This window comes from Mauremys reevesii, linkage group 3 (genome assembly GCF_016161935.1).
Source record: "Mauremys reevesii isolate NIE-2019 linkage group 3, ASM1616193v1, whole genome shotgun sequence".
Taxonomy (NCBI): domain Eukaryota; kingdom Metazoa; phylum Chordata; order Testudines; family Geoemydidae; genus Mauremys; species Mauremys reevesii.
In genome coordinates, this window is record NC_052625.1 from 43,213,011 (window position 1) to 43,238,376 (window position 25,366).

The following is a 25,366-nucleotide window of genomic DNA, read 5'->3' on the forward strand; positions in this document are numbered from 1 at the left end:
TTCTCTCCAATTCTTCTCCTCCCCTCCCTCCCACCCCCTTTCCCTGTCCCTCTTCAGGGACCCTTCTCACGAGCAACTCCTTATCCAGGAGGTGCAGGCGCTCCTCACCATGATAGGGGTGGAGGAGGTTCCTCAGGAGCTATGGAGAAAGGGATTCTATTCTTGCTATTTCCTAATCGCCAAGGCAAAGGTGGGTCTCTGACCCATTTTAGACCTGTGAGGACTCGACGAATTCATGGTGAAGTTGAAGTTCTGTATGGTCTCTCTGAGCACAATTATCCCTTCCCTAGATCCAGAAGACTGGTACTCCACCCTCGACATGAAAGACGCGTGCTTTCACATAGCCATTTGCCCCACGCACAGGTGATTTCTAAGGTTTGTGGTCGACCATAAACACTATCAGTTCACAGTCCTCCCATTTGGTCTGTTGACAGCCCCCTGAGTTTTTACCAAGTGCATGTCAGTAGTAGCAGCCTTTCTTCGCAAGAGACAGGTGCAGGTATGCCCTGACATCGATGAGTGGCTGCTCAGGGGAAACACCAGGGAGCAGGTGGAATCTCAGGTCTGGTTTGTCAGATCCACTTTCGAAAGACCTGGCCGCCTCCTCAACGTGAAGAAGTCAACCTTGTCTCCGACCCAGAGAATAGAGTTCATTGGAGCAGTGCTGGACTTGGTGCAGGCAAGAGCATTTCTGCCAGAGACACAATTCCAAACCATGACACGCATCATTCAAGGCCTCAGGCAATTCCCAACCACTACTGTAAGAGGTTGCCTACATCTCCTCGGCCACATGGCAGCCTGCACTTGTATGGTCCGGCATGCCAGGCTGAGGTTCAGACCCCTGCAAGCGTGGCTTGCGTCGGCCTTTCGCCCGGGATGCGACAACCTGGACATACCAGAGCACATACCTGAGTCCCTCCAATGGTGGCTCGACCTTCAGATGGTATGTGAAGGAGTCCCCTTCCACAGCCCTCCTTGTCCCTGGTAATGGACGCATTAGCTCTGGGATGGGGTGCACATTTGGGAGATCTACAAACGCAGGGACTATGGTCTCAGGATAAGTTCTCCCTTCATGTCAACATCAAAGCGGTGCAGCTAGCATGCCAAACTTTTCAGGCCCGGCTGCAAGGCCAGTGCATGGCAGTGAGGATGGACAACACCACTGCCATGTTTTACCTCAACAAGCAGGGGGGTTAGGGTTAGGGTGACTTCCTGCATCTGCATGTGCTACGAGTTGGCCAAAATCCCAGTCCTGACACTTATGACACACTCCACAAGGGCACAGGCCTCATCGATGGCATTCCTGGCCCAAGTCCCGATCCAAGAAATCTGCAGGGCAGCGACTTAGTACTCGGTGCATATGTTCACCCCTCATTACACCATCGTCCAGCATGATAGAGATGATGCAGCTTTTGGCAGAGCAGTGCTCCAATCAGCGATTCCATAACTCCAACCCCACCACCTTGGAATGGTTACTCACCTTCCCGTAACTGTTGTTCTTTGAGATGTGTTGCTCATGTCCATTCCAAACCCACCCACCTTCTCCTCTGTCAGAGTAGCCTGCAAGAAGGAACTGAGGGGGCGCCAGGTCGGCAGGGTCATATAGAGAGCGCTATGGAGGCACCACTCCAGGGGGCTCCACAGCCGACTCGACGGGTGCTTCTAGGAGAAAAACTTTCTGATGACTGTGCATGCGGCGCACACACACCTATTGGAATGGACATGAGCAACACATCTCAAAGAACAACAGTTATGAGAAGGTGAGTAACCATTCTTCACCCTTGTCTCCCTTTTTCTCACACCCTCTTCTTTCTATTTTCTTTTCCTCTTCTCTGCTTTTCCTTCCCTATCTTGATACATATTTTCTTTAGATTATTTCTCTGTCTCTGTTTTCTTCCAGGCTAATTTTCAGATATTTTTTCTTCCTTTAAGTGTAAATTAATTCTCACTAATACCCTGCCACCCCCCAGCTGTTTTTACTGTAGGTGATTTCTCTCTTCTTTCTTCCCCAATAAAAATGCTGGTGATGAGCGAGTCAGAGGATAAGGGGCTGGCATAGGGGAAGGCAGGGCACTGACTTTAGAGCTGGGTGCTCGGGCAACAGCCGCCACTCTCCGGCTGCCCAGCTTTGAAGTCAGTGCAGAAATAAGGGTGGCAATACCATGATGCCCCTAAAATAACCTTGTGACTCCCCCCTGTAACTCCCTTTTGGGTCAGGACCCCCAATTTGAGAAACGCTGGTCTCCCCCATGAAATCTGTATAGTACAGGGTAAAAGCACACAAAAGACCAGATTTCATTGTTCATGATGCATTTTTAATGGCTGTGAATTTGGTAGGGCCCTAGGAATCTGTGAGGGTGTTACCTTCTAAATATGGATGAGTTGGCAGCCTGTGACTTACTGAGTCAGCAGGAGATGTTCCTCAGCAGATTGATCCCTGTGGGAGACTGGCTGGCTATACCAGCCAGAGGGATCTCCTGGCTGACAGTTGTGATGGCCTCCTCTATTCCTGTGGCAGTTGGGAAAACACATGCCCCAGACGTTTAGCACTAGAGCTGGTCATGAAATTATTTTTTTAACCTGTGTAAAATTTTCAGTGAAAACAAAACCAAATAAATATTTTTGTCAACCCCTTGCCTCCATAAGGGGGTGTCCTAACTGTAAGGCAAATACGTCCCCGCTTCTTTATAGGGTGTACTACAGATGAATTATGATGTTTCATTTTTTTTCTAACTCCTGTTATGGATATCACTGCATATATATATATATATATATATATATATATATATATATGTAGATTACCTGTCACAGAAACATATGCTCTTATTGCCCTATAAAACTTACCTTTTAGCTTCGTTTTATATAGGTTAACTGAATATCTCAGGTAAATACTAGAAAGCTTGTATAGCTAGTATTACTTGTTTGCTTTTGTCTGTTGTTCTTTTACCTGAAAGCCTCAGTAAAATATGTTTAAAAACATAAATAGCTGATTTGGTGTAAAAGATGAAACTACTAGAACTGCATTATATTCTTAATGTAATTTTCAGATTCTATAAATTGAGTTGTAGCATAGGGTTTGCAAACATAAATTAGCAATTATGCAGTGTGAATATTTCTGCACTGTGATTTAAAGGAATTTATAAAATTAGTGCATGACCCCTGCTGTATTTCAGCTGCATGATAAGCTATTGTCATCGTTAAATAATGTGACATACGTTTGTCACATCTGATGGGTGTCATGTGTTGGGAAAACACAGCTCATTCATTTGTTGCAGCTTACATTTTAATGGGCGCAAACATGATCTTCCCCTTTTCATCATACAGAAGATGAAGACCTTCTTTAGCAATTCTTGCTCAGGTAAAACTCTCATTGATATAAACCCCTGTGTGGACAATTATTCTGGAATAAGAATGCCTTTTTTTTTTGTTTAGCTTAAACACCTTTGTGATGGGGCCCTGGGGTGCAACCTGGACTGTGGGACCACTGAGCCCTCTGTCCCACTAACCTTGGGTATCTTTCTCACTCTGTGATGCCGTGTCCAGCCACAAACCTCTAGCAGGTACTGGACTTACACAGACATCCACAGGCAGGGACACACCCCACTGAGTTACATGAATCCTTTCCCTAGCCACTCATGAAATAACAATAGAGAGGCTCCTGCCAATTCCTCCCCAGTTCCCCCCCCCCCCTTGCACTCAGAACTGTACCATCTTGGACTGGTCAGAAGCCTAGCCAGTATAAGTTCTGTGGAGAGGACATAGTGTATGTCCTCTCCACATAAGTATATGTGGAGAGGACATACACTAAACTGAGCTGAGATTTCCCAAGCACTTCAATCACACACTGTTTTAGATAAAATATAAAACAGATTTATTAACTACTGAAAGACAGATTTTCAGTGATTATAAGTAGCAGGCATAGAGATCAGAGTTGATCAGGGGGTATCTAGGGTCTGTGTGCAGATAGCTCAGGGTGCAGGGAGGGGGTAGCTAGAGGCTGTGTGCTGGCAGGGGGGTAGCTCAGGGTTCAGGGAGGGGATAGTTCGGTGCAGGGGGTGGGGTATCTAGATGCTGTGTGCAGTTGAGGGGGTAACTAGGGGCTGTGTGTGGGTAGTGGGGTAGCTCAGGGTGCAGGGAGGGGATAGCTCAGTGCAGGGAGAGGGGTATCTAGATGCTATGTGCACGCAAGGGGGTAGCTAGAGGCTGTGTGCAGGCAAGGGAGTAGTTCAGGGTGAAGGGAGAACATAAGAACATAATAACGGCCGTACCGGGTCAGACCAAAGGTCCATCCAGCCCAGTATCCTGTCTGCCAACAGAGACCAATGCCAGGTGTCCCAGAGGGAGTGAACCTAACAGGTAATGATCAAGTGATCTCTCTCCTGCCGTCCATCACCACCCTCTGACAAACAGAGGCTAGGGGCACCATTCCTTACCCATCCTGGCTAATAGCCATTTATGGACTTAACCACCATGAATTTATCCAGTTCCCTTTTAAACACTGTTATAGTCCTAGCCTTCACAACCTCCTCAGGTAAGGAGTTCCACAAGTTGACTGTGCACTGCGTGAAGAATTTCCTTTTATTTGTTTTAAACCTGCTGCCTATTAATTTCACTTGGTGACTCTAGTTCTTGTATTATGGGAATAAGTAAATAACTTTTCCTTATCCACTTTCTCCACATCACTCATGATTTTATATACCTCTATCATATCCTCCCTTAGTCTCCTCTTTTCCAAGCTGAAGACTCCTAGCCTATTTAATCTCTCCTCATATGGGACCCATTCCAAACCCCTAATAATTTTAGTTGCCCTTTTTCTAGTGCCAGTATATCTTTTTTGAGATGAGGAGTCCACTTATGCACACCGTTAACTTTGCACTGTATGTAGTTTTATTGAACTCTATGCCCTGTGAGTAGTGGGGCTGGGAACTGAGGAGCAGCTTCAACCCCCTGCACCAGCAGTAGCAGGAGACGAGGAAACGCAGCGGCTGCCTGCTCCATGACACCAGCCAGAGCAGCAGCTGTCCCACACTGCCCAGCTCTGGCTTTCTGCCTCCAACTTTGCCGAGGGCGGGGAGAAAGGGAGGTGGAGGAGTGTTCGTGTGTGTGTGTGGAGCTGCCCCAGGACTGCCCTGCTCTTGCAGTGTAGTTTCGAGGAGGGCAACACCCCTGTGCCTCCCAACTCTGTCCATGGGCTCAGGGCTTCTGCTCCATGGGAAGCACTGAGGCCCGGGGCTCTACGATTCAGCCCCGCTGCTCCTGGCTTCCACCACACAGGAGGTGCCAGGGATTAGGGCTTCAGCCGCAGGGGTCCTGGCTTCAGCCCTACGGGAGGTGTTGGGGCTCAGGCTCTGGGTTTTAGCCACGGGGCCTCAGGGCTGGGGGGCCGTCGACCCCCTGTTGAGAACTGCTGATCTACATATTCTTTCTGAGAAATCTCCATTGTAAACATTTCCTGCTATAGTGGATTCTTTCCTTGATGGGTGTTGATGAGCCATTAACCGTTGTCTGGCTACTCCATCATTGTAACTGAAAGGCTGTTTGTGGGTGTTCCCAACCTCACAACGTATTTCAGTAACACACATAGCAAAACTTCATAACTTCACATACAATAGTAGCACATACAATCCAAGAGGATATTAATGTGCAACAGATCAAGACTTTAAAAATGATACCTCACAAGGCATACTTTGTAAATATATATCTATATCTCATAATTATATGACAGTGGTGAATATGGGCGTTTCAGGGTGCTGCTTTGAGATACGGAGTGTCAGAACCTTTCAAAGTGTTCTAAGCTAATCCAATAAAAGAGTGTCCACACAGGGAGTTATACCATATAACTGCATTGGTATAAATTCACCTCTTAACTTATACCGCTATAACTTTCCCATATAGACAAGCCCTAAATAGGATGTCTCTTCTAGTTCTCTTCTGCCCATTTCCTCTCATAGCATGGGGTCTAAATTCAAAATAAAACATGGTTGGAGATGGAGGCGGAGGCAGGGGCCAATTCTGAAGCTTTTTTCTCAGTCTTGTCTATGTGTCAGCAGATCTAGAGCTATTCAGATTTCATTTAGTGAAGGAGTTTTTTATACATGTTCTGTTACTGCTCAGGACACTTGAAGCCATGCACCTTTGTGCTACTGCGTTGTCAGATCTCACATGCTAAATCAATTCTGAAATGGAAGGCTCCCAAAGAGTATCTAAATACTGCAGGAAGTTGTTCTAGTCATTTATTAGGAAGCAAACTTTATTCTGAAACAGTCATCTTCCAATACCCCACCTTTGTATAAGGGAGCACTATTTTGCTGGAGGTGTGGTCTTTGGTGTGAGAAGTGAAACCAGAATCCTAATGACTTGTGATCTCAGGACACTCTTAATAAGAATAGGGTTATATTTTGCCCTATGTCTGTAGTTTAAATTTGGTTAATGTATTCTTCACTTTCTATGCCAAATGCAAGCATAGTGGTGCTGGGCTCTGCTAAATACTTTCAGTGTCTAACCTCAGAAATGGCTTTTCAATACTCAGTGTGTAATTTGATTCATTTGCGGAGTACTCTGGGATTTTTCAAGATGTGAGGCACTGTATATAGGGTAAGCCATTAAAAAGTGAATATTTGCCAGTCATTACAACAGAATTATTGCAGGTATCTCTTATTCTGTGGTAATCAGAGATCTTATTATGTGATAACCATTGGCAAAGGTTGTTTCATAGATCTAAAAGCCAGAAGGGACCATTATAACAATCCAGTCTTACCTCCCGTATAACAAAGGCCATACCGTTTCACCCAGAAATTCCGGCATCAAGCCTATACATTCTGTTTGAACTAGAACATATCATTTAGAAAGACATTCAGTCTTGATTTAAAGATTATAAGTGATGGAGAATCCACCACATCCTTTGCTAAGATGTTCAATGGTTAATTACCCTCACTTAAAATTTTCATTAATGGTGACCACTATATAGATGTAAAATTTATCATCCTTCTCCGTATCCTCTATATTGGTCTGCTATCATGAAAGACTCCATCGTAAGTCCAGCCACTTTCAAAACAAGGTGGACTGGAAGGATGATGCCCTCCACGCTGCTTCTAAGTCAGTCAGAAAGTCTCACAGTAGAGAAAAGAGGCAAAACATAGAGTGAAGGGAAAAGACCAGTGCAGAGGAGACACACACTTTTTTTTAATAACAAGGTTATTACTTAATAGAAAGTGTAAATGCAAAATGATGCACTAAATAAACAACCTTGTAAAAAAATTGGTTGTTTTTTTGCGAAGGGATGGGATAAAACGTGCGGTGGGGACAGAAATTAGCCTGGGGTAGCCCTGGCTGACTGGTTTTCTTGCTTCCTCAACTTGTTTTCTATAGTTCCACCTATGACTGTCCTGTGAGGGGTTTTTTTTGTTTTTTGTTTTAAATATTGAAAATATTGTCATCTTGGCTCAGGACCAACTTCAATTGTCAATCTTAGATCCTCTGCTTGGTAGCATATGGAGTAGTCACTAGATTGTTGGGCTAGGTGCAAACTCATTTATTTTATCAGCTGAAAACGTCCTACAACTTGCTAACAAAAAGCCCAGTATAACAAAGATAAAATGTAGGCTTCAGCCCTGCTGAGCATCACAGATTTGGCTTCTGTACCCACGCATTCTTTTCAGCAAGAATCTTGATGGCACCATGGGAACTTTCTGTGTCCAAATATATGCCACAATCTTCTGAGAGCTGCTGAAGCTGGAGACTGACCCACTTATGGAACACTAATCCTGACTTCTCAGAGCCAAATATGTGTATAAGAGAGCTTATTTGTAGGCATTGTTAAAGTTAACTGAGCTTGGAACTGAACTAGCATGCAAGCAGAGATAAAAGCCACTGGGTCAAATCCATCTGTGCTTACATATGGCAGTGGCAAAAGACAGGGTGAATATCCTGGGATGGAAGAAGTGTCTTAAATGCTTAAACCCAATATTTCTTCCCAGATCTCAATAAGTAAAACCAGTTAAACAAATCTAGAAAGTGTTACATTTGTGATTGTGTGTGACATAGGAAAGAATTAGGAGTAAGTGAACATTCTCATTCACACCTGCTTTAAGGCTATGTATCAAATTGTTCTAATGCGGCTAGTGGAGATACTATCATGCAGATGTTATTAAATGTTTAGTGTCAGGGTGAACCAACAAAGACTGTATTTGCTCCTAGGATGCCTGTCTGCTAACTGCTAGAGACCCAGAGTTAAGGAGTATACATTTTTACATTCTGAGTCAGTGCTAGGGTCCAAGTCTGCTGAATAATTATGCATCTGCTAGTAGTATCTTCACAAATACAAATTTTGTTGGATAGGTTCATTATTACCCTAATTAATATTAGCAGCAGCAGGCTTAGTTCTGGTATTAGTGTGTATTTTGATATGTGCTATTGTTAAACCCTTAGGGCCAAATTCAGAGCTATTGTAAGTAGCAGTTATGGAATAATGACTAATGTGGGTTTGCCTGCCTACCACAGCTCTGAATTTGGCCCTAAGTCTTGAGGGCTCGTCTTTAAATGTGGTACAAAATTGCAGTTGGCCTTATACTGGTTCTGTAGAACCCCTCAGAAGTCAAGAACCCAAGTCTAAATATTTAATATGATTTTTCACCCCCAAATGGGGAATGTTTAAACGTGCAGTTAAGGTCAAATTTAAATTCTTTCGATCTGTGGATGTATGTCCCATGTTTGCACATCCAAAAGGTTTCTTACAAATGCAAATACTGGGGGGAAAAACTTAGAGGTTTCCTCTTAGAGTTTTGTTTTTGTTGGTACAAGCTGTTGTTTTCTTGTTTTAAGCTATGTGGGAAAAGCAAATGCTCTTTATAAACAAAGAAGAAAAATGAGGAGTAGCAGCAATTGCAAGTACAAATAATGTTGTACGGTTACTGAATGCCTAATGTTCCAGGGGATTTGGTTTGGAAGAATCAGTTCTGCAATGTGGTATGTGAAACAAATCACATTTATTAGCTCCATGACTAATCATGTCATGACTCTGCAAGGTTACTCAAGGAGTCCATCAAACATGCTGATAGACCTCAGGAAGAGCGATACATTCCGACACTGTTCTCTTTTTTTGCCATCTTCACATTTGAGATGCTAAGAATCTTAGCTGTCTAGTGCAAAAGGCAAAAGAAAACAATGCTATCAGTCTCTTAGGTGCCACAAGACTCCTCATTGTTAGAGCTGTTCGTGCTCGCTTTGAGCATTAGGGACCCAAAGTTGTTACTGAAGAACATTCACTGATCATAAGGGTCAGGTTCTCAAAGCATAATGCAACCCGAAAACAGTGCATTTCCAAATGGCTGCTGACAGCTTTTACAAAATCTAAGCTATTCTTGTGCTTATTGCAAACATCACTGAAGTATATGGGAACAGTTCACATAGATCACAATAGCATCAAATAAAATCTTCCCCAAATATAGAACATATGCTTTGTGACTCTCCACAGCAACCAAAAGCTTTTCTGATAATATCTTTGGTGGTGGATAGCAGCCTGTAGATGAAGTATCTGGGCTAGAGCTTAGCAAATAATTCACAACAAATTATTCAGCAAATTTTGCCTTTCTTTCTGTTTGCAGATTATCTGTGAACGGATCACGAAATTCTCAAATGTGCAGTATTCATTATTCAAAATTAATTACTTTTTTCATCAATAAACCTTTGACAATCATTCTCAAATTGAAGATAATTACAATTCACAGTTTTGTTTATCTTATCTCATTGGATGATTTCTGTAAATGATTGTCAGAATGCTAACTGTGAGGTTTATTGCATTGGTTCATTATATAAGTTATCCAGTTAAGGAAAAGAAACAGTATCCTATGGCTTATGTAACTGCCAAGAGATGTTGAATTTTAGACTCTAGATTTGATTGTAAACTTTTTGAGTCAAGGATTGTCATTTGTTGTTAATTTGTGTAGTGCTTAGCTCAATGGGCACTGACTTGGTGGAGGCGTCTAAGTGCTCCTTCATTATAAACAATAATTAATAAAATGCACAGTTCATAATGGCCAATTCAGCATTCAAACGTACATTTCAAAATTCACTTGTGCTAAAGAGTCGAGCATTCAAGTTTAAAATGAACTTCTTGCAAGTAAAGCTCAAGTATTGAAATGTTCACAGGCAGCAAATGAGAGGTTTGCAAATAAGGTTTAATCAAAATACATTTTCAGTTTCAAACAAAGATTCACAAATAACATTTTCTACTATTCATTGAACTGTAGTAAGTACATTCCAAGGCCTGCATTTGAGTAAAATCCTGGACAAGTACATGCCCTGTATGTCTTGATGTATGGCCCCAATTCAGAAAAGCGTTTAAGCATGAGTTGAAGCCCATGCCTGTTCAGCACATCACTTAAGCACATACTTAACTTTAGGCACGTTTCAGTCCCATTGAAGTCAATGAGAGTTAAACACATGACTAAAATTAAGCACCTACTTAAGTGCTGTGCTGAATAGGGATAGATTACTGAACTGGGGCCTATAAGGTTAAAACCAGGTAAGTGTCCTGTAGGAGTTGAAAATGTTCTTCATAACTATTCCTGGAGTCATCCAAACAAAATTTGTTTACAGTAAAGATATCGTTGTTAAACAGTGCTTGAAAGAAGCAAGAGGTATTCTAAGATGATGAGTTTATTAATGTGGTGTCTTTATTTTTTTTATATTGCCACTTATAACAAACTAAAGAAATGAGTATTGGTTTTGAAAGTTTTTCTCCATAAATAAATGTCACGTTTAAATACCTCAGTAATTATGTTTGTGTTTGTGTTACTGCAGGGATTTGAAGGGTAACATTTACATATTTTATCTAATTCACTAATGTTCGCCTAGTGAGTTAAAATTATGATATCCTGTGTAAATGGAGCAGCTTGCCTGTTGTAGATAAGCTGACTTAAGTTGTTCAGGCTTGTACTAAAAGAGGGGTGCCCAGTTTCTTGTTGAGACAACTATACAATTATATCGTGGTCTCTAAAAGTAACATGGCGTGTAATGAGCAAAGTACCGGTATAAAGTCCACACAAAAAAACTGGAAGTTTCTGCTGTTTTGAGAAAGTAAAATGCTTCTGAACAATCTAATCCAGTTGCTTAAGTAGCTTTTGTCCGTGTTCTAACATGCTTATTTTCAACTTCGAATAGTAATTCCTTGGCCCTTTGGTCAGAATGTGGCTTGCCAGTGAGAAAAACACAAGGGAAAGCTTTCTGCTTTTCCATGCCAGCCCAGTTCTCTGCATGTGTTGCTAATGGGACCTTTGGCTGGCAAGTAGAGTGTTTGCTAATCATATAGCATCCACCAAGGATTGTTTTGCAGCCCATAGGGTTGCTGCAGGTTGTTTGAACTATTGCAGAACCAGCACTTGGCCTCTTACTTCCTGTTTCACAGCCTGACTTTCTCAATTGAAGCAGGAAGTCAGTGGGTACCATGGGCTCTGTGAGATAGCTTCTTGATGGCTGTCAGGAGCATAGCTATTGCAGTATATGGTGGCTGGAGATGTAGGATGGGAAGGCTGGCTGTATGGTAGTTTTTAAAGAGACATTGTGGTGGCTGTACTGAGTACATTTACATTGTATTACATTTATCTTGCATTTTCTCTTCTGTTATAGTTCTGTTTTGCAATTTGCTCTTGCAACTTTGTTTTATTGATAAATGCACAGCTTGCCTGAGTTTTGGTTCTGTTATTTTTGGTAAGATTTTTCCTTGCTCTTACATGATCAGAAGGCATAATGAGGAGAAAAAATAGATAAAGAAAAACTTCTGATACTTGCTTCATACGTGAGCTGCAGGTAGGATACACTCTGTTGACTGATCAGTCATACACCAGTACATTGTAGCTTCTTAACCCTGGCTGACATGTTCTGATATCCTCCTGCAGGTTCTCCTTCACATTGGACACGGATGCTTACTCTTTTAGCCTATCATGTTGTGATGGTATCATACAGTTCAGTTTTTCAAAACTGCTTAAGATTGGAGAGTATCAGGCCTGGTCTACACTACGCATTTATACCGAATTTAGCAGCGTTAAACCAATTTAACCCTGCACCCATCCACACAACGAAGCCCTTTATATCGATATAAAGGGCTCTTAAAACCGATTTCTGTACTCCTCCCCAATGAGGGGAGTAGCGCTGAAATCGATATTGCCATGTCGGATTAGGGTTAGTGTGGCTGCAATTCGACGGTATTGGCCTCCGGGTGGTATCCCACAGTGCACCATTGTGACCGCTCTGGAAAGCGATCTGAACTCGGATGCACTGGCCAGGTAGACAGGAAAAGCCCCGCAAACTTTTGAATTTCATTTCCTGTTTGCCCAGCGTGGAGCGCTGATCAGCACGTGTGGCCATGCAGTCCCAAATCCAAAAAGAGCTCCAGCATGGACCGTACAGGAGATACTGGATCTGATCGCTGTATGGGGAGACAAATCTGTTCTATCAGAGCTCCGTTCCAGAAGACAAAATGCTAAAGCATTTGAAAAAATCTCCAGGCTATGATAGACAGAGGCCACAGCAGGGACTCAACACAGTGCAGCGTGACAAGCGTAACGGAAAGCCAAAGAATCAAATGGACGCTCATGGGAGGAGGGAGGGTAGACTGAGGACTCCAGCTATCCCACAGTTCCTGCAGTCTCCGAAAAGCATTTGCATTCTTGGCTGAGCTCCCAATGTCTGAAGGGTCAAAAACATTGTCGCCAGTAGTTCAGGGAATATGTCATCAATTTACCCCCCCTTGTCCCCCTCAAAGAAAAGGGGGAAAATGGTTTCTTGCCTCTTTTCAATGTCACCGTATGTCTACTGGATGCTGCTGGTAGACAGGGTGCTGCAGCGCTAAACAACAGCATCATCTCCCTTCCCCTCCCCTTCCCTCCCCGGTGGCAGACGGTACGGTACAATATGACTGATAGCCGTCCTCATCATCATCCTGTGAGTGCTCCTGGCTGGCCTCGGTAAGGTCGGCCGGGGGCACCTGGGCAAAAATGGGAATGACTCCCAGTCATTCCCTTCTTTAAGCTTTGTCTCCTGGAGATTCAGTCCTGGCAGATGATGCAATAGGGCTGGTAACCGTCCTCATCATAGCAGCTGGAGGCTGAGCTCCTCTTCCCCCACCCTTCATGTCTAATGGAGATTCTGGACTATCATTGCAGCGGGAGGCTGTTCTCCTCTCCCCCCCACCCTTTAATGAGTAATGGAGATTCTGTCCTGCCTGGAATATCATAGCAGCTGGAGGCTGCCTCCCCCTCATTTTATCTCACTAAAAAGTCAGTGTTTTTCTTATTCCTGAATTCTTTATTACTTCATCACACAAATGGGGGGATAACTGCCATGGTAGCCCAGGAAGGGTGTGGGTGGAGGGAAGCAACGGGTGGGGTTGTTGCAGGGGCACCTCCTAGAATGGCATGTAGCTCATCATTTCTGTGGGATATCTGGGGCTCTGACCGGATCAGCTGTGCTCTCTAGTAGACTTGCCCCATGTTCTTGGCAGGACTGACTCTATTTTTAGACAAAACATAAAGAAGGGAATGACCTGGGAAGTCATTATCATTTTTTGTCCATGCTCCCCCGGCTGACCTCAGCGAGGCCAGCCAGGAGCACCCATGACAGCAGCAGACGGTACAATAGGGCTGGTAACCGTCATCACCAATTTGCAAAGCAGCAGACGGTGCAATAGTGCTGGTAACCATCTCTGCTACCTTGCAAAGGCAAATGAATGCTGCTGTGTAGCACTGCAGTACCGCGTCTGTCAGCAGCATCCAGTACACATACGGTGACAGTGAAAAAAGGCTAAACGGGCTCCATGGTTACCATGCTATGGCGTCTGCCAGGGCAATCCAGAGCAAAAGGGCGCGAAATGATTGTCTGCCGTTGCTTTCACGGAGGAAGGATTGAGTGACGACATTTACCCAGAATCACCCGCTACACTGTTTTTGCTCCATCATGCATTGTGATCTCAACCCAGAATTCCAATGGGCGGGGGTGACTGCGGGAACTATGGGATAACTACCCACAGTGCAATGCTCCGGAAATCGACTTTAGCCTCGGTACATGGATGCACACCGCCGATTTAATGTGCTTAGTGTGGCTGCGTGCACTCGACTTTATACAATCTGTTTTAAAAAACCAGTTTCTGTAAAATCGGAATAATCCCGTAGTGTAGACATACCCTCAGAGGGGTAACTGTGTTAGTCTGGATCTGTAAAAGCAACAAAGAGTCCTGTGGCACCTTGTAGACTAACAGATGTATTGGAGCGTGAGCTTTCGTGGGTGAATGCCCACTTCGTTGGATGCATCCGAAGTGGGTATTCACCCACGAAAGCTCACGCTCCAATACGTCTGTTAGTCTATAAGGTGCCACAGGACTCTTTGCTGCTAAGATTGGAGAGTTTTTAGAAGAGGAACAGGAAACTTTAAAAAAAAATAAAAGGGGGCCAATAGGAGATTGTAGGAGGCATCTGAATATTTACACTTCAGGATTTCACCAATCCAATGGAGGTAGCCTGACATCCTCATTGATCTGTTTGCAGCTTGGATGTACCAAACAGTGCCTCAGAGTGTAAAGACAAAAGTGTTGTATTTGTGATAAGATCTCTGGGCCTCAAGTATCCCAAATATGGCACTGTACAACACTTTCTAAAATATCCAAAGGGGGCATGGCCAACTATCATTCTCCCATCTGGTTGCTGTGACTCCCAACTTTTCTTCTTTTCATCAACAATTTTAGGTGAAGATCTTTTGCCACTATTTACCCACTTTGGGTCAGCAAGACGTTTAATCGCCCACAAAATTGTAGACCCTATTGTTCAGTTTTAGTAATGCTGCAACATATTAACACCAAATCTTTAAGATGTGTCTGCATCCTTCTCCTTGCATACATATGGTAAACAGCTACTCCAGTTACAAACCATTAAGAAATCCTGTCTGGAAAGTGTTCTGAGCCACATTGATTTGTCATATAGACCTGGGAGTGCAGTGGCTAATATTAAAAAGTTAATATTGGCTAATAGTCACGAAACAGTGGTTTCTGAGCTGCCACAGTTACTCCTCTTCTTAGAATAGGAAATAATTATAGGCACTATGTGATAATTGTTGGCAAGTGTTAACCTTTTAATTAATATATTTGGATATTAGGGTAAAATTAACATTTATAGAAAGTAAAGTAATACAATCTGGTGCTGTGATATTATTCCTATGGTACAGTACTTCAACATAGAATGACATCCAATATTGTACCACTTTAGTTTTTAGCGCGGTAAAACAGAAGGCCGACATGCTGCAGTACATTGGTATGTATGCATGTATAAACACAGGCGTGTACACACACATGCACGTAGACGTATATGAACAGGTACTGATACATTTACATTGCTGCTCTGGAATAAAAATTAATACAGGTGTGTGGAATTGGACTCAGAATTCCTGATCTCAAAGCCAGAAGTGATGGTCAACTTCCTGTAGTTGGTCAGTAGCATCTCCTAAACAACCATCATTGGCCCCTTCTATTTTGTGGTTAGATATCAAGAAGGGCTATTGAAAAGATTTTAGTAAGCAAGAAACATTGGTCAGAATGGAAGACAGGTTAAAAGTGAATAAAACCACATCCTTAGAACATAAAATTGCTGTACGGCAAGAGCCTAAAGAGGAAGTAAGGAAAAACAACAATAAAAATAAACAATTACTTTTTATTCATGAAAATTGCAACAATTATATCTTTCTCAGAAATCTTAATGGTTAGTAAACTGAAGAGTCTAGCATCTTATTTTACAATTCTCTGAAGTACTGTCCAAACTGTCTCCTCTTCCTTTCTTTTTTTAAGCTTTCCAATACCTCTTGTACAAGTTTCAGATGTATCCATTTTATGAGACCTAACACTGAATTCTAAAATTCAGCTCAGCACCAGCTGCTACGTTGAATGCAAAGATTGCATGCTATCCTACAAGGAAGTTTAGATACTGAGAAAAGGTGAGATATGATATAGCTAGGGTATGCTTGCTAATATCAAACTCTCCTCAACTGAGTTTGACCTAAGGCCAAGTTTCTAGTCTGTGGAAGAGCTATGAAAAAGTGATAACATGGGAAAACGAGCATCTGTCATAGAACTGAAGACACAAAGCAGGCAATTAAATTCTGGTGGTCTGATCCTGCATTCTTTTTATGCCCAAAATTCAAGTCTACAGGAAATTTAGGTGCACAGAGAAGGTGGCCCTAGGTTCTCCTTCTATTTTTTAAATTACTTTGCACATGTAGCTTTTTATCTTCCTGCACTGCACTGGCATTGTATTGGATTTCACTCCAGGAACCTCTTGTATCCACTTTTAGGCTGGAGTAAATGTAATGTAAGTTATTGGCCAGTTACTTTTTCTCTTTCACTTTTGTTTAACTTTTTTCACAACTTAGATGTAAATTGATTTCCTTATCAATTGCTATTAGTTCACAGGCTGAAGCTAACATGTCTCTGTCTCTACACTAGTCACAATCATTCACTGGCTTACTCCTCCTTACATTTTATTGTCTATGATAAAGATTGTTTTTTAATAGTAAATAGATACTGACCTAAACATGTAGAGAAAGATTAAGAAACTATCTTAATAGTCACTATGCTTACGAATAAGCAAAGTACTTTTGGTAATGAAAAAGCACTTTTATAGTGTTATCTGTTTTACAAGCCACCACTATCCTCATCAAAGCTGCACAAAATAGCTGGAGTAGAGCCCCCAAGTCTGGCCAATGAGATGACCTATCTGAATGACCTAATGTGCAAACAGGACCATTCATTGTGAAGTGTAAATACAAATACATAGTTCTAGTGTAATTTATGCATGCTGTACGATGAAGTATGTACATGTTTTTCATTATCTGAACAAACTAAGGCCTAATTCTTTAGCATTTAGAGGAGGTTACATAAGCTATTTAGCCTGCATAAAAGAGAGGCAGACAAAATGGCAGAGGCAGCTTGGAAGGAGTCCTACAGCAACCAGCAGCATGTATAGCCTGCTGTAAGAGCTGCTTAAAAATGCCAGGGTAGAGGCCTTGTCATGCAGCCTACCTGGAAGTCAGTGGGTTACTACCAGGAATGTTGACTAGAAGTCAGAAAGTGCTTTGTCAGCACTTTTCTTACTCTTGTTTACGATTGCTAGAGAAGGAGGAGGCTCTGTCCTCTCTTCCCAGTCCCCACACATAGGTAGGCACCGTGCAGCTCTGTAGTGACAGGTTAAATGCTACTAAATATAGAGGCAGTTTTTGGTTCACACGCAATGTGCAAGGGTGACACACAGTATTTTTAAGAGTAATATTGAAAGCTGCATGCAAAGCTTTAGCCACATGACTCCCACTTTAATCAGTGCGTGGGAATTATAGAGCTAAAACGTCACTCGACTCTGAAAATTAACCGGGGAGTTATCTAAACAAAATTTAAACTAATGCTGCTAATTAACCAACTGCTGGCATTAAACACTGAAAGTCAGAAAACTGTGCCCATTTTTCTCAGCACAGCAATCTGAACACTCACCTGGTGTGAGCCATTTGTGGCCATGTAAACCAATCTGAAATTGAAAAAGTCAGTTTTTAATTAAAACTGGCATTTCTAAGCCTATTACTGGTAGTATCCACCTTGGCAAAAATAGATATTATTTGTGCTAACAGTAGCATTAGGAGCTCAGCACAAGAGATTGTAAAACAGTTTCCATACTGCTTGAATATCAGGAAGAAGACTTTGTTGTATGGAAAATGTTAATCATTATCTAGACATTAAGGGCCAGTCTAGCTCCCAGTGAAGTCAATAAGAGACTTCCATTGATGTCCGTGTTTAGAGAATTGGATCTTTAATACGTGAGTCAGGTCCTTGAGCTCCTTATTGGTCTGTAATTCTGGGTTTGTTATAAATGTCACACTTCCATAAGTTGGTGTAAGAGGGTATACGTTCCTTTTTGAGTTCTGAGGGCAACCCTCTTGAGCCAGTAAAACCCTGCTTCAGCTTTGCCTGTAAGAATCCCAGTGGGACGAGAATGCTATCTGTGAAGGGAAAGAGGTGGTCTTGGCAAAACAGGGATTTACAGAGAGGTCTACTTTGCTGATGCTGGCTTTAGGGCCTGAAGCTGGCATTCTCTGAGCTGGCTGGCTTGGAGCCACCTCTCTCTCCCAGCCTGTTGGATGAGGCTGGCTGTTGGTGGTTACAACATTCCATGTCTGAAAACCAGAAGAGTAGTCCACAGAGGAAACGATTATTAGCAATCCTAACCAACTGCAAGGCATGATGGGAAATAAAAGGAATATATAAACAGTAGCTTTATCACAAAAGAGAGAGAGACCAAAAGGCACTCAAGCTGTTCTGACAGTCTGTCCTGGAAAGTGTGGGTAAGAAGAAAAAACTCTTCTTCTGTCTCTTATTTTTGTAATCCTTTGTTTTGTAATGATTTTGATGTGGACACGTGAAGTGTTTGAAACAGTCAGAGAGTGGCTGTCTTTTGTAGTGGGTTTCAGTAAAGGCCTCGCAGGGGATCTTTCTATTTAGATTCCAAATACATGCCTCTTTGACCTGCAACAGACGTATGGCAAAATACTGAGGCAATTTAATTACAAATGTATATTATTCAAAAATACAATTTACAATTTGTATGTAATAAGAAAAGGCAGAACCAGAGCAGAAAATAATAGACAAACACCATATACAGATATAACTGTTGTATGACTATTGACAGAAAATACATTATTTATTTTATAAACATGTTATGAAAGTGTTTGAATGCAATAATCAATATAAATGTAATAAGATTTTCTCTGTAGTGAGCGCTCCATATATGCACAAAGATATATTAATGTTAATACATTATGTCTAGTAAGATGGTAGCATTTGAAAATCATTGCATCACTTTTTTTCATTTATATTACCTTTAATCATTACAATCACTTACCTTAGCTCTCATCCATTGATTGGGCTTATGACTTCAGAGATTAAGCGTAAAATGCTACGTTCATCTACCTAATAAGTTTTAAAATTAATACTTACATTGTAATGTCTCTGGGCCTAGAATTTGATAAACAAACAGCAACACTTCCCTGGAGAAGTGCCATTGATTGATTTGCTGAATATAAATAGAATAGTACAGAATGTCGTCACCCTGAAAGAAGGGTGACTAAACTCAGTTGCCAGTGGTATCTTAAAAAAAAAAAGTTACTATAATGTATATTTGCCATTAACATACACAAACAGAAATCATAACTTCCTTGGATGAGAGTCCTCTCTGACTTTTCATATTTGTGCCTGATCCTTCAAAGTGGGGCATATAGAGGGATTTACCTTTCTCTAAAGTCAATGGGAGTTGATGGACCTCAGTAATGGAAAATTCTTCCATTTCCTTTCTTCCTTCCTTCCTCAGAAATACAATGTCAAAATGGCTATGTCTAAGTTCCAACTCTCTCTCGTTAGATATTTTAAAACTATATATATACACTACTATTATATATATAATTTTTAAGGGGGGGGGGATATTTATTTATTTATTTTTGTGCGGTACCATAAAAGATGAGTACCTTGGCATGATTAAATACTAGAGCTGTCTAGAAAAGGTTAAGTATTTTCTATGCAAAGTTTTGAAAAGAGATTCACGGAACTTGTTGCCAAAAAATTGATAGACTATAGTTTTGTATAGAGAGAAGGCTGTTTTTTGTTTAAAAATATCTAACAAAAATTTCTGTTAGTTCTGTGAAATACTGATTCATAAAACCATTAAGTATGTGTAAAAATCATCAGACGTATAAGTAAAAAATTAGCAAATTAGTTTTAAGATGTTAAGTATTTAACATTTTATTGCTTTTGAGAGAATCTTTATTATTCTAAATTCATGGGAGGTTGGTTATATGAACTTCCTTCTTACATAAGTTGATTTCCTTCCACGCCAAGTGGGAGTGGAATTTAGTCAGTGTGTTCACTTAATGCAAAATTCCATTGGCCATAAACCTATCTTCTTGACAAATTTTGTATGTTAACATTTCATGAAGTTGTCTGCTGCTTTGCAGAAACTGTCAAGTTCTGAAAATAGAAAATATTGGGTCATTAGTCAAATGAGTCCTAACACTGCTCTAAAATCAAATTTATTTTGCAGCAGATACATTACCAAGATTTTAATAAGGTCTTAATAACATTGCTTATTTATCATTTCCCCTGCAGGTACATCTACATCCCAATGGGAGGATCCCATGGCAGTGTGTTTGGGATGTTGTTTTCCACAGCAATCACTTTTTCTTTTGTAAGCTATTGGCACGGGGGCCATAACTACCTTTGGTTCTGGGCAGCACTTAACTGGCTTGGAGTAATTGCAGAAAATGGAGTCAAGAGGCTACTCTCTGTTTCACTTGTTCGAGACTTAATTGTAAGTTGAATCCCCTTGTGCTTCATGTTCATTTGAAATTCAAGTTTGGATTTTTTTTAGAGCTAGGTTAAACTTAGTACTTAATGGATACAATGGTTGGTGCATTTTCCCCAGTCTGCCTATACTGCATAAGTAAAGATGTGCAGTACGTCAGCGAACCAAGCTGTGAGGGATAGCAGTAATGCAGACATGTTCCATGCTATGGTAATGTGAGCAAACAATGGCCAAGTTTATATATCATCAAAATTAGGAGGTAACTTACCTGATTTCTAATTTCACTCTGGGCTGTCATTTTGATTGCCTTATGCTATTTAAAAGTCATTATAAATTAAGAATGTGTCTTATTTAGTTACATCTCTTGAAGTAAGTGTGTTTGTGTTAGCCTCCCATAGTAAAATGCATTGGTGTGATGTATTGGGAATCATATAGCACCAAAAGGTTGAGTAAGGATAGCAAATTTGTCCTTAAAGACTTCAGTAGCGACTCCGATGCCACTCTCTTTTCTCCCAGACCTGATATCACAGAACCAGGGTGGAATTCTCCGCCCAAACCTCAACACTCTCCACATGACAGTTTGGGTGCTCCATGGTTAAATCCCAAAGAGCTGGCCTGTTCAGAACAAGTCCATCAAGTTCTGCTAGCTAGCAGGAAGCTCTCTACCAGAACTTCATGCCTTGCCAAGTGGAAACATTTTTCCATGTAGTCTTCTCAGCAAGGTCTCTTGCCCATCACTGCAAACCATTCTGGAGTATTTGCTACATCTGAAACCACAAGGCCTGGCAATTTCATCAGTTAAAGTACACCTGGCATCGATTTTGGCATTTCACATCCCAGTGGATGAGTGATTGGTATTTTTCACATGAGATGACCATTTGTTTTCTCAAGAGCCTAGAAAAACTACACCTACAGATTCGGGAGCCCATTCCCCTGTGGGACTTAAACCTGGTCATGTCAAAATACACAGGCCCCTAGTTTGAGCCACTGGCAACATGTCCCCTGTTGTACTTTTCCTGGAAGATGGTCTTTCTGATGGCTATCACTTCAGGCAGGAGGGTCTCAGAGATCAGAGCCCTTATGTCAGAAGAACCGCCGTACACTGTCTTCTTTAAGGATGAGGTACAGCTTCGTCCTCACCCTACATTCCTCCCAAAGGTGGTTTTGTAATTTCACAGTAATCAAGCTATTCCCCCCCACCCCAAAACTGTGCGCGAGCGGGGAGGAGCAACATCTCCACACACTGGCTTTCTACATTGAGAGCACAAGACCGTTCCGTACACCACGCAGTTCTTTGTGGCAATAACAGACAGGATGAAGGGCTTTCCTATTTCAGCTCAGAGGATTTCATCCTGGATCACATTGTGCATCCACACATGCTAGGAGCAGGTGGGGGTCCCGCCACCAGCTACAGTGATGGCCCATTTTACGAGGGTGCAAGCTTCCTCAATGGTATTCCTGGCCAGGTGCCGATCCAGGATATCTGCAAAGTGGCAATTTGGTTGTCGGTACATACATTTTCGTCCCTCTATGCCATCACCCCGCAAGCTAAAGATGAGGCCCAGTTTGGTCGAGCTGTGTTGCAGTCAGCATGTCCATGCACCCTGATCCCACCTCCCATGGTACTGCTTGGGAGTCACCTAATGTGCAATGGACATGTGCAAGCACTCGAATTAAAAACAATTACTAACTTTGTTGTTGTTCAAGATGTGTGTTGCACGTGTCCATTCCACGACCCACCCTTCTAACCTTCTGTCGGAGTTGACTGGCAAGAAAGAACTGAGGGAGTTCAGGGTCGGCGGGACCCCTTATACCAGCACATGAGAACGTGGCACCACAGGATAATAGTGCTGACCCAATAGATATCATTGAAGGAAAAATGTCTGGTGACTGTGCATGCAGCGCCCGCACAGCTAATGTGCAATGAACGTGCACACATCTCTAAAAACAACACTTATAGAAAGGGTTGGTTTTTTTTTACTGACTCATGTAGCAGCACCAGTACCCCTAGCTCAAACGTGTGCATTATAAATACTTGCAGTGCAACTGAGATGCACACCAGTGTAAAGATTTTATTTTAACAGGAACTCTAGTTGAAGCTAGACAAATTCAGACTGGAAATAAGGTATACATTTTCTAACAGTGAGAGTAAATTAATCATTGGAATAATTTACCAAGTGTTTTGGTGGCTTCTCCATCACTGACAATTTTTAAATCAAGATTGGATGTTTTTCTAAAAGATCTGCTGTGGGAATTATTTTGGGGAGGTTCTCTGGCCTATGGTTATGCAGGAGGCCAGAGTAGGTGATCATAGTGCTCCTTTCTGGCCTTAGAATGTTTTAATCCCCTCCCTGTGTTGACTCTCCAGGGGGCTAATAGATGTAAAAAGTGAAAGGTTATTTTTGTGACACTGATAAGCAGATGTGATTCTGAATAAACACAGGGAGCACTACTTGAATGTTTGTGGTGGTTTGCTGAAAAATGAACTGGCATAGATATAATACCGAGAGTTCATAAATCACCTCTTTTGGCATTTTTTCATGGGATTGTCTCACTTTTTCTTTGTACCTCTTTTGCAAGTAATCTAAAGCATTCTGAGACCCTTCTTTGGCATGTTGTTGTTCCTCATGCGCTGATTAGATATAGGCATAAGGAGAATCAGGCCCTATATTTCTTGTTTTCAAAAGTACATTTGCATTGTATTCAGAGTGAACTGGACATATTGAAATTAAAACATGGTCCAAAACATGTTTTCACAGCTCTGAATGAAATCTGATGGTTTTTCTTTGAGGTTTTACTCCACCGTTTGGGCTTAAATTAACCTGGATGCAATATTTGAGGGGAGTGAAACTACATGAACAGAAACCATCTCGAAAGTTTGTTGAAACTGATCTTAATTAAAATTAAAAAAAAGGTTTGATCTGAAACCGGTCAGTTCTCTTTCAGTTCCTTAACAGTGCTGTGCTTTATGCATCCAGCTGTAGGGCAGTCTCCCAACTGTACTTTTTTTTTTTATTCACTGAGAAATATTGCTGTATGAAGTTATCAAAAAGCATTTATAGAAAAATACAAATACCCTAAAGGAAGCTACAGTGAAACTCAATAATATTTTAATCCATTTATCAAAGCACTTGTATTTCTCCATTCAAAGCTGCTGAAACAGTAATAAATATTGTGCAAAGAAAGCTGGTCAGTATCCAGGGCATTTTATTAGAGTGTAAAAAAAAAAAAAAAGTGGCTTTTGGCAACTCTTGTTTCTTTCAGAGTCCCATTGCTTGGGACACTAGAAACTAGACTCAACAAAGTAATAGAGTTTTGTAGCCCACAATCCTAAATTAGTCCCTGATACATGGAGAAAGGTCCCAGTCCTGCTCCATTTGAAGTCAATGGCAGAATTTCTGTCGATACTAAATAAGGATTCTGTGATTTAGTCTGCTCTATTTGGAGTAAGAAAAGAAACCATGCATTTGCATTTATTTAAGGTATAACAAGTTGGCTCCCCCTATTAAATGATTATTTTAACTAACTTATTACTTGATGTTCTTTACTATAGCTTTTGGACAGTTTCCAAAAATTCCATTACAAATAATAATAATAATGTAAAGAGGTAAAGAGATGCTGTCAGCCGTTTCTGGGTTTAAATGGTTCTTGCTAATTTTTTTTAATCTTAATTGAAACCATAACATTTACATTCCTGTTTCTTCCGCATTAAAATGCAAGATGTGTGTCTCAAGCTAGGAAAGAAACTAAAATTAAATGGAATGGAATTTTTTAAAAAATACTGTAGTTAATGAACCTGTGGTTTATTAACTAAAACTAAAAATGTTGCCCTTAAAGAACTAAGCACAGAAGTGAATCAAATTGGAATCATCCATTTATTTTAAACACTATTTTACAATGACGGGCACTATCCCTTTATACAGGCTTTTAGTCTTTTTGTCTAAAATATTTCACCAAGTTTTGTGTTTAAATCTGCATTTATGACTGCAGTAAAATGGAATAAGTCAATTTCAATGTACCATAACTCTGACACAAGGCATCAGTGGTCAAAGCACTAGCTTTCTTTGTGATTTCAGAAAAGAGGTGAGTTATTTTGTAATCCTTTTTTGCACATATAGGGCCAGTTTCATAGTAATAATTTCCATATATTTCATATTGTCTTAATGCACAGCAGAGGTTCTCTTTATAAAAATGAATTTCACTTGTTACCTCCATAGTAAAATAACTCCTACCGTACTGGGGACCAGAGGCAAGAATAGTGACATTCATATTTTCAGCTTTGGAGAGAGCTTTATTTTAGTAGATTTAAGAGCCGGGTTTTTTTTATTTTGTTTAAATATTTAAATTGTTTAAGTATTTTGCAATCTCTGAGTCCTGTCCTTGGAGCTATAGAAATCTGCAGACATTAAGATGTCAGTTTTTATGTCCTGAGCCTGTAAAGAGGTAGACATGCATAACTTTACTCAGGAAGTTTTCCATTAAAAGCATGAGTTAAGTTGCTCGTGTGCATAGATGTTGGCAGGATTGGGCCTTATGCTACAAACACTTGCTCCTATATGTAAATTTACTGATGTGAATAGTCCTGTTAAAGTCAATGGGACTAATAACGCAAGTAAAGTTAGGCACATTTGTTAACTGTTTGCTAGATCAGGGCCTAACGGTCAGATCCAGCACCCAGTAATCTCAATGGAAAGACATCCATTGACTGGATCCTGTGGCTATAAATAGTTAACAATGGATTTTTGAAAGGAAAATTCATTCTTAGGAATGTAACTCACCTAAATTAAATAAGGTAACTATAAAGTAACTATAATGCCCCCTCCAGCACCAGACCCTCAGTTATATCCTCTCAACATGGGTCCCACACTCGTTTTAGGGCTTTATCCAGGTAATTGAGGGTGCTCAGCACCTCCCAGAGGATTAAGCCTTTAATGAGCACATGCCTCTTCAGTACATTAAGACATTCTTAGCTAGTTTCCAGCACACACTAATCT

The 25,366-nt window shown here is 41.2% G+C and overlaps 1 protein-coding gene across 5 annotated transcripts in view; it reads left to right on the plus strand.

The window, feature by feature from the left end:
* Positions 1-25,366, plus strand: part of HHAT (hedgehog acyltransferase) — a 365,126-nt gene that overhangs the window by 198,248 nt on the left and 141,512 nt on the right. For all 5 annotated transcript variants that reach the window (XM_039528544.1, XM_039528543.1, XM_039528546.1 and 2 more), the window contains one exon: positions 20,177-20,378. In XM_039528544.1, coding sequence (XP_039384478.1) covers positions 20,177-20,378 — 202 coding nt within the window. The remainder of the gene's footprint in view (positions 1-20,176; positions 20,379-25,366) is intronic.